Consider the following 10,463-nt stretch of genomic DNA (forward strand, 5'->3'; position numbering starts at 1 on the left):
CTGAAAGTGAAGAGGACTTGAAGCACTTACTGATGAAGATCAAAGACCACAGCCTTCCATATGGCTTACACCTCAACATAAAGAAAACAAAAATCCTCCCAACTGGACCAATAAGCAGCATCATGATAAATGGAGAAAAGATTGAAGTTGTCAAGGATTTTATTTTACTTGGATCCACGATCAACACCCATGGAAGCAGCAGTCAAGAAATCAAAAGACGCATTGCATTGGGCAAATCTGCTGCAAAAGACTTCTTTAAAGTGTTGAAAAGCAAAGCTGTCACCTTGAAGACTAAGGTGTGCCTGACCCAAGCCATGATATTTTCAATCACATCATATGCATATGAAAGCTGGACAATGAATAGGGAAGACGGAAGAATTGACGCTTTTGAATTGTGTTGATGAAGAGTATTGAATATACCGTGGACTGCCAAAAGAACGAACAAATCTGTCTCGGAAGAAGTACAACCAGAATGCTCCTTAGAAGCAAGAATGGTGAGACTACGTCTTACATACTTTGGACATGTTGTCAGGAGGGTTGAGTCCCTGGAGAAGGACATCAAGCTTGGTAAGGTACAGGGTCAGTGAAAAAAGAGGAAGACCCTCAACAAGATGGATTGACACGGTGGCTGCAACAATGGGCTCAAGCATAACAATGATTGTGAGCATGGCGCAGGACCTGGCAGTGTTTTGTGCTGTTGTACACAGGGTCACTATGAGTCAGAATGGACTCAGTGGCATCTAGCAGTAACAGGAGGCTCCCAGCCAGCAAGGGGAGTATTCCATGAGAATATTTCAGAACCACCTCCAAAGTGAGTGAAAACCAGAAAGCACTGAAGGAAATGCTGCAGTGACTTTGTTTAGAGGCTAGGTTGACAAATGGATCAGGACTCTGAAGTGGCTTTGGGCTTCTAGAGGCAAAATGGGTGGGCAGCACAGGGATCTTCATCCCCTAGAGGCCACTGGAAGAACTGCACTTCTCATGTTTCTCAGGAGGCTGTGCTCAGCTGGCTCCGGGGAGGGGGCCCTGTTGTGGTCTGGGTTAGATCTCCAGTTTAGTGAGTAAACGGTGTCCACGCCTTAGAGTTCTCCTGATTACACGTCCAAGTCCCCAGTACCTAGAGCTACCTTGGCTGGGATCTCTTATTCCCAGATGGATAGCTTAAAGCTTATGTCCTCACAGTTCCCAGGCCAGTGGGAAGAGAGAGTTTCTCTTCTCCACGTAGGCCTGACCCTCCTCAGCCCAACCTACCCATCTCAGAAGCAGGTGCAGTGGGCCTGGATTTGGGATCCACTTACTGGTGTGATCCTGAACCACGTCGACCCTCGTCATGGACCAAGATGAAGGAAAAGGTGTTGTCCCTGAGGAAAAGTCACGATGCTGCTATTAGAAGAGACTGGGTGAAAAACAACCATGTCCGTCATAGGGACATTAAGGAGCCCTGGTGGCACAATGGTTAAAGTGCTTAGCTGCTAACCAAGAGGTTGGCAGTTCTAACCCGCCAACCTCTCTGCAGGAGAAGAGACCTGGTGATCTGCTCCTGTAAAGATTACGGCCTAGAAAACCCTGTGGGGCAGTTCTACTGTGTCCTATAGGATTGCTATGAGTCAGAATTGACTTGATGGCACACAGCAACACAGGGACATTGGTTAAAGGTGATATTTATGAAGATATGGGCATGAGCAGCACTGAATATTTGCTATCAGAGGCCAACCACTTTCACTTGGTCACCTTGTTTTTCATGGTGACAATTAGGAAAATTACTTGAAGAACCTCTTAGACTACTTTTCCGAAGTCCTGAGTCAATAGAACTTCTACTAAGATGCTGCCAAAACTTTAGAAAGAACAAACACAAAGGAATGCACGTAGCAAAGCCTTTGCAAGCTGTGTCATGCCCCCAGAAGATGATGGGGCTGGGTGGAGGTAGTGCCCTACGTGGTACAGACATGTGGTCGGATGACATGGCCTGAAGAGTAGAAAAAGTAGATTCAGGTCAACGGGAGCCCCAAGGGCATAAGGGGAAGTATGTCAAGAACGCAGGGTGACTGCTGGGGAACAGAGACTCCAGATGGAATTAATTCGGGCTACTCCTAGCCAGCAAGGTAGATAGTGCTCTCTGGGACACTAGGGGTCTTAGGTTTGAGTGGTGACTCTGCCATCACTGCATGTCCTTGGGCGTGCCATTCTTGTACCTTTGGTCCTTCTTGATTGGTTTCTGTGATTGCCAACTCCTAAGTATGGTCTAGAGCGGGCAGTGGTGGTTAAGTGGTACAATTCTCGCTTACCACGCGGGAGACCGGGGTTTAATTCCCGGCCAATGCACCTCACGTGCAGCCACCACCCGTCTGTCAGTGGAGGCTTGCATGGTGCTGTGATACTGAACAGGTTTCAGCAGAACTTCTAGACCAAGATGGACTAGGAAGAAAGGCCTGGTGATCTACTTCCAAAAATTAGCCAATGACAACCTTAGAGATCACAATGGTCTGATCTGCCACTGATCATGAGGATGGTGCAGGACCAGGCAGCGTTTTGTTCCATTGTGCATGGGGTCGCTATGAGTTGGGGGTCACCATGAGTCCAATGCCAACTGGACGACAGCTAACAAGTATAGTCTAAGAAGGCTCCCACCTATTTGAAGGTGTGCCAGGACCATGAGGTTCAGAAGGTATTTTTGATTCCTTGGACCTGGCTCTAGGAGTCTGGGGCCCATTCAGGATTTATTCCACTTTGTGAATCCCCGGGGGCTTTGATGGTATTCCTCATAGCCAATAATCTCTTTTCTACATACGTGGACGGTTTTCTCTTTTTTGTGTTAGCTTCAGCCAAATTAGTTTTGCATGTACTACTCAGCTAGTAGATAGGTTCTTTAGGGCTTTCTGTTCCTCTTTCTCCAACCTGCTTATCTCTGGGCCATATTATGACTTCTACCAGAACTCAGATTGCCCAGTTCTGCTCTTTGTTGATGAAGCTTTTAAGAATTAATTCTGTAACTTCTTAGTGAAATGGTGGGGGCTGTGGGCTACTTCAGTGGCTGCAACAATGGGCTCAAACATAGTAACGATTGTGAGGATGGTGCAGGACTAAGCAGTGTGTCGTTCTGTTGTACACAGGGTCACTATGAGTCAGAACGACTTGACAGCACCTAACAACCACGGGGGCTACTTTATTGCTCTTTGTGAAGTAAACAAAACCATAACCTTGCAGACTTCCTCAGAACATGCTTTGGGGTTTGGTATTTTTTAAAAAAAAAAAGAAACTCAGTCTTGAAGGAATCTTCACTCATCTAGTCCAACTCCCACCAGATGCCAGAATCTTCTCTAGGACCCACCAAGTGCCTGCTTAGCCTCTGCTTGGATTCTTCCAGCTATGGGCACACCAGCCAGTTAGGCCAGGCATTCCCTCTCTGGACAGTCTTTGCACTGAACTCGAATATCTTATTGTAGCTTCAAACCATTAGTCTTAGTCTTCCCCTTAGGACCAAATAAAAGCAGCTTCTTCTACCCAAAGGCCCATTTGTAATTTCTATTATATGTATGTGGTTGTTGTTGACCCTCTAAGGAATGAGTTCCTAGGATGCAGGAAAGTTTATTCCCAAATAGAATTTTAATACAGTTGGCTTACAGTGGTTTTGTTATTGCCATCTTAATCCTTTCTTTGGGCAATTACAGCCTGTTGAAGTCAAAGAGCATTAAGTATGATCTATTCCAACCCCCTCATTTGCACACGAGGAAACTGAGGCTTAGAAAATAAAACAGCTTGCCCAGGGGAAAAGCTGAGAGTAGAAACCAGGTTTTCCTGGTTCTGTGTTCTATATCAGATTAAATGCATTTCCGCTCTAACAGCCTTCTGAAATAGAGAAAAGAATGCTTCACTTTTTAAACCAAAACAAAACAAAAACAAAACCACCAAACAAACCAGTTGCCGTGAAATTAATTCTGACTCATGACAACTCCCTCTGTGCACAGCAGAACTGCTCCATAGGGTTTTCATGGCTGTGACCTTTCAGAAGCAGATCTCCAGGCCTTTCTTCTGAGATGCCTCTGGGTGGATTTGAATCACCAACCTTTTGGTTAGCGTTCCATTTTTCTTCTTAAATACAGAAAATGTGAGGCCAAGAAGTGGATGGACTTGTCCAGGAGGGAGGAGGGAAATGAGGATCAAGCGTCTGTGTACCGGCTGCTGACCCTGCAGTGTTTGATTTAACCTCCCAGTGGTCCGCAATGCCTTGGAGCACGATCTTGGGCTGGCCGAGAGGCACTCCTCTGTGTTCTCAGAGTCACTGGGACGGTCTAATATTTCTGTGTCGTAAAGTTCTGTAAAAATTACAGCCAAGAAAACCCTATGGAGCAGTTCTACTCCGTAACACGAGGTCACCATGAGTCAGAATCAACTCAATGACAATGGGTTTGGTTTTTGGTTTTCAGTTAAAAGGTGGAGGGTAGGAAAAAAGAAAAATTTGATGAATTCTGCTGAAAGTTGCCTAGACATTTAGCCGTTTAGAGGGGCTAACCAATGATTAAAGAAAGGAGCCCTGGTGGCACAATAGTTAAGCACTCGGCTGCTAACCGAAAGGTAAGCAGTTCAGACTTACTCAGTGACTCCACAGGAGAAAGATAACAGCGTAGAAAACCCAATGAGGCAGTTCTACTCTGTCACATGGGGTCGCTCTGAGTTGAAAATTGACTTGATGGCACCCAACAACAAGAAACTCCCGTCCATCAAAATTGTGTTGAGGGCTTGCGTCTTCCTCATCTTAGTTTTCCCAGCACCGTATCTGGCCCATGCAGTTTCAGTAAGGGCACAATACATTTTTGTTGACTGCATACAGTAGGTGTTTATCTCCATTTACAACATGAGTAAACTGAGCCTTAGTTACGCTCGAGGTTACAATATGAGTAAACTGAGCCTTAGTTAACTCGAGGTTGCATAGCTAAGTAGCTACAGCCACTTGTCAACACAGATCCATCTGACTGTAGTCTTCTTGCTGTCAACCACCACAGGGGTCAGAAACACAGCTTCCCACAGAACAGACAGCCACGACCAGGGTCACCCCAGAACCTGCGTAACTCAGCACTCAGCATGAGGTCATAATTCCGGCAAGTGGGAGAAAAATGACAGACTTCTTAGTGTTAAGAACTGAAGAAGCACAAAGACATCCTTCAGCTACAAACACATGTGCCTCGGCTCTGCTTTCAATGTCCTTTCACCCTGAAAGCTGCTAACTGCTCGAAGACCCAAACCAAAAGAACACACAAAAGCAGGAAGAAGATCAACTGCCAACACAGAGTTAAAAAGTTTTCTGCAAATATTTTATTTTCCCATATTTTTTAAGTCAGAAAGAAGCATTTGGTAATAAAAATAAGAGAGAATTATTTTCTTCAAGTCTACTTTGATATGTAATCAGTCTCCCATCTTCCAAGCTCTGATTCCCTTTGTACAGATTCAGCTCTCACTTCAGGACACTCGGGAGTGTGAGTGTGTGGTTTCAGATCATTAATATTAGTCTTCTCAGCTATTTACAAATATATTACAAGGCAAACAGATTTCAACGATAAACTCAACTGGTGACCATCAGCAGCTCCTACCTTCTTCAGTGTTTCTAAAGAAACTATAGACGCAGTGCAGGGGAGTTGGAATAATTTATATCTTTCCTGTTTTCTTCTTGTTGTTCTTAACATAAAAGCATGAAAAGTTTCTTATTATAAAATGTGTGCCCGGTAGCCGCGGAGTCTATGGTGCGGGGTGCCCGATCGGAGGACAAGAGTGTGATGTAATGTCACTGTGTTTGTACACGGCTTCGTCTAAGTCCAGAGCCTTCTTGTTAACCTCCAGAGTCATGCAGCCGTGGTAGAACGCCGTGACTGGCGCTGAAGTCACGGGAACATCTGGGTCAATGGGGAAAGAACAAAAAACCATCTTTAGCAGCCCGTGCCGTCTGAAAGGAACGTGGCCCCCACGCCCCTTTAATTATTTCCAACAGGCAATGTTCAGTGTTCTCCCCCACCGGCCTCCCTTTTTGTATCCACTCCACAGTAACGCTGACTGCCCATCTTTGGTTCCTTCTCAGTCCCTTCCATCTAGAGCATCACTGTGCCTGGTCTGGCTAAGTACCCTGGCAGGCAGGCATCAAACACTTGCCAGCCCAGCTTTTGGCAAGCCACCCTCCTTTTCTTCCCCCTAGGAAGTACACCCAGATAGTCAAAGCAATTAGATAAATACTATCTTATTATTGGCGCTCAACATGAGTCATTCATGCTGCAAGGCTTCCCAGCTTGGTCTCATCCTCTTCAAGGCTTTGTTTATGAAAACTAAATGAAGTTTGTATCTGGTAGCCAAGCCAGAAATCCCCGGTCATCTGCCACTTGCCACAAGTAGCGACCTGTGCTGACCAGTGGGAGGAAACCAGGACTTACATAGGCACCTGGCTCTGATCTGTCTTTTACCCATTTTACCCTGATCAGGTGGCTCACAGCCATGAAGAAGCACATTCTTAATTTAATGGAGATAAAAGTTCCACCCCTTGGCTCTGTGTAAGCCAGCAGTCTCCCGGTCCTTTCTGCCGTCTCTGCGAGGTGTGAGAGAGGCTGGTGGTTACCTTGGAGCTGCTCACAGCAGCAGGAACAACCTGCAAGATTCAGGCAGGGTGAGGCCCTCATGACTGGAGCCTGCATCGCCTGAGGTCTGCTCAGCCTCTTTTGAACTATTGCTTTGTCTACTGTGCCTTGGCCCAACTCAAAACGTCTGGCGGGCATTTTTAGATGGATACTCCTCAAAGAGGCAAGGGAAGGTGAGGATTTGACTCAAGCTAATTATTATGCCAGTAATTTAATTTCTCAGCCTCAACTGAGTTCCCTGCTGATAAACATTGAGGTGTCACAATCATCAGCTAATACTGTGTTTTCTCTTCCTCTTAAAAAAATAAAGCCCAATTCAATAGCTACTATTAGAAATGCCAACTTTTGCCCAAGGTTGATATGGGGCAAACAAGCTGGCAATGGTTAGAACCAACGGGGCAGGGCCGTGCCACAGCCAATCCCACCCACCTTCAGAGCATGCAGCCGCACAGGCCCTACCTGGGACTCCCCCTACAAACGTGTGCACAGAGTCCTGCAGGTGCCTCTTGAGGACAGCCAGCCTCTCCTGCAGCTGGGTAGGGCTCACTTCGCTCTGACCCTTGGTGCCATCGACCACCAGGGTTGCCTCCCCCTCCTTCACAGAGACCGTCACTACATGCTCTTGACCATCACAGACCTTGATTTCCATCAGGGAGAGGGCGACGTTCTCGATGGCCAGGATGACCAGCTGAAGGGGCAAAAGGCAAACCTTAGTGTGCAGGGGATAAAGGAATGGTCCAGAGAGGCCATCTATGAGCCAGGTCACAAAATCACCACTCTTACATGTGAACCACTGCAAACTGCACGGACGGACGTTTTACACTTTGGGTTAAAAATTCATGTCCTAAGAGCCCTTCCTGTTTCTTACGAGCTACCTACTTTCTTTGGTTGTGGGTGTTTCTGGCAGCCCTGCATGTGTGCCTGGGACTCAGGAGACCTGGGTTCTAGTCTCGGTTCCGCAGCTTGTTGACTATGGGTTAAGTTGTTCACCTCTCTGGGACTCAGTTTCTCTATGTGTAAAATGAGCAGACTGGCTGGAAGGAGTCCATGGTCCCTTCCAAATCTGATACTGAATGAGCGCAAAAAGAATGTCATCTTAGGGCCAGGAGTCGGGAGTGGTCGAAATCAGACATTCTAGCCATCCAGACGAATGTACACGTGTCTGAACTGCAAGTAACTAAAGGCTATTACTAGGGTTTGCCTGACAGGGACACAGGACACTGTTTTGGTTTCCCTATGAATCCTGCCACAAGAAGCTGCTAAAATCAAGCAGGAACCGTGGGCTGGCTCACAGCAAAATACAAACATCCAAGGACGCAGCCTAGGCCCACCGCCAGCCTCTAGTGGCTGTTCGCACTGGGCAGAAAGACATGTCTTTGATAAAATCCTTGCGGGCCCAGCCATCTTCCCCTTCCCCTTCCCCACCCAGGGGAAGCTGTCACCATTGCTGTTTAACGACTCTTATTTGTTTATTTCAAATGCTGGGTCTTTGGGTTTGAAAAACATTCCTACTGAGTGCATGGGTCTTTCACCTCTTCGGTGATTAGTGAATGTGTGTGTAAACCAAACCTGTTACTGTCTAGTCCGGGTACCCAGAAAAACTGTCTCTGAAGGTAGGCAGGGGGTGTCAACAAATCAAGCAGGTTTGGTGAACACGTACCCTCTGAGTTAACTCATGCTTTCCAACTTCCTTTCAATTCTTCTATGAGGAAAAAAGGGCAAGCGAGGCAGTCCCTGGGTTAGGAACGAGATCCGTTCCTAACTGTATCTTTAACTCGAATTTGTAGGTAAGTCAGAACAGGCATATTGTTCTTACTTAGCCTTACTTTAGTGCAAGAAAAGGCTTGAAGCCTTTTCAATTATTTAAAAGCTGCACATGCAGCCAGTGAAGGTGATTGTGATGAAGAATTTGTTGCGCGTAGAGGTTGGTTCAGTCGTTTCAAAGTGAGGGCAAATTGACATAGCATTAAAGGGCAAGTACAAGTTGTCCCTAAGTCAGACGTCCATAACCTGGGGACTGCCTGTACAATGATAAGAGATAACTGACTTAGTGTCGGGGTATAACAGGGAGTGGTGGGGATGGTGGTAAAGTGGAAAGAACAGGCTATGTCTAAAGGGGGCAGCTGCACTCAGCTCTGCCTGGTGTCACCAGGAGAGAATGACGCTATTAGAGGACAAGGTCCAGTGTTAGCAGTTCTGATTTTTCAAGAGAAACTAGAAATCTGGATTTGTTTGTGAAATCACCTGACTTTTAAATATTAGCAACTAATGCAAATTGTTCAAAACCACTGTGCTGGCCAACAGTGTGTTCGCCAGAAAAATACCCCACGGCATCTGTGGCCCAACTTTAGCTCTCAGGCTGCTGGTTGCAGACGCCTGCTCGAGACTCCTGGTCAAGTACCACCTGCTACCTCTGCCAGCAACAGCTATGACTTGCAATTGCGTTGAACTGATCTCATGTCAACAATATCCTCCAAAGCCAAGGGCATCCTGCTTTAAACTTCTGGTCAGACTTTAAGTAACAAAAACAAACCAAACCAGTTGCCGTGGAATCGATTTTGACTCATGGAGACCCCATGTGTGCAGAAAACTGCTCCATAGGGTTTTCTAGGCTGTGATCTTTGGAAAGCAGATCACCAGGTCTTTCTTCCAAGGTGTCTTTGGGTGGGTTCAAACCGTCAACCATTCAGTTAGTAGCTGAATGCTTGAGTGTTTGGTCTTTATAGGTTGGGATTAAATTTGCAGAGGCAGGGGAAAGATCGGGTAACTTGACCCAGAGTTTTGGAGCTTGTGATCCTTGCAGGTAGAAAAGCCACATTCTGGTTCCCTCCGATGCTAGAGGTTTCGGTAACACAGTGCTCGGTTGCAGAAGGAGCCAGTCCTACCTGTTTTTTGAGCTTCTTTGTGGAGTGGTAGTCGACCAGGGCCACAGAGAGGGGAATGGTGTGGTTCTTTGCCACCAGCGCTAGCAGCACCCCAGTGTCTGTGGCGGGGCGGATCCGAGCAATGACTTCTATTTCCCAGGTCATTTCCGTTCCAACGTCCAGTGATGTTCGCACTGCGAAGAAGGCAGCACATTACAAGATGATACAAACGGGGGACTGACTCTGTCAGGAGGACAGGAGACTGTAAGTAAACTGACAGCTCCCGACACCTTCTCCTGGGCAGTGAGGAACGCTGGGCATGGCTGGATAAAGCAAATGGAAAATAGCAATGCCCCTTTCCAGCTCTGATAACTCAGTGTGGAGTTTTCTAGAATCCACCAGCTGTTTCAGTAAACAGCGCTGTATCTGGGAGATGACAGAAAAACTCCAGCATTTGATTCATATTCTAGCTCACAGTGCAAAGGGCACTGGGGAAGCGGAAGGATGGCTGCCTCCCCCTGGTCATACCAGCTCCCTCCACTTCCAAATGCTCTGTTATGTGACGTCTAGACCTCGCAGACCTGCTGGCCCCACAGGGGGCAGGCTAGGGGACTGTGACCATGGAGCCTGTCCGTCTTCCTCTTGGTCTCTTTCTCTCCTTACAGGAACTCAATGACATAACTTGTTGAAAGTTCACAATCCTCAATTCACAATCCACAGCTCCATTTTTTCCTTGAACATTTAACCCTCCCTGTGACTTTCAGGCAGTTTTGCAAGTTTGAAAGTACTCTGAAGAGTTTAAAATACAATGAAATGGAAGCTGTAATTAGAATTATTCCAAGTAGACCATATACAATTTTATATTTTGAGTTGCAATATTTTTCACAATTCTAATACCTCAGTGGAGTTACTTTTTATTCAGATGCAATATCCATCCATCCACCCACCCACCCACCCATCCATCCATCCATCCATCCTTCCTTCC

At 46.5% G+C, this 10,463-nt stretch overlaps 1 protein-coding gene across 1 annotated transcript in view; it reads right to left on the minus strand.

Moving 5' to 3' along the window:
- Positions 1-5,280: 5,280 nt before the first annotated feature.
- The window catches only part of GAS6 (growth arrest specific 6), a 76,003-nt gene continuing 70,820 nt past the window's right edge, over positions 5,281-10,463 (minus strand). The window contains exons 13-15 of the mRNA XM_004369388.2: positions 9,500-9,672; positions 7,074-7,302; positions 5,281-5,885 (exon numbers count right to left, since the gene is read on the minus strand). Coding sequence (XP_004369445.1) covers positions 5,731-5,885; positions 7,074-7,302; positions 9,500-9,672 — 557 coding nt within the window. The 3' untranslated portion in view covers positions 5,281-5,730. The remainder of the gene's footprint in view (positions 5,886-7,073; positions 7,303-9,499; positions 9,673-10,463) is intronic.

The sequence above is a fragment of the Trichechus manatus genome, unplaced genomic scaffold, assembly GCF_000243295.1.
Source record: "Trichechus manatus latirostris isolate Lorelei unplaced genomic scaffold, TriManLat1.0 scaffold00004, whole genome shotgun sequence".
In the NCBI taxonomy this organism is placed as follows: Eukaryota; Metazoa; Chordata; class Mammalia; order Sirenia; family Trichechidae; genus Trichechus; species Trichechus manatus.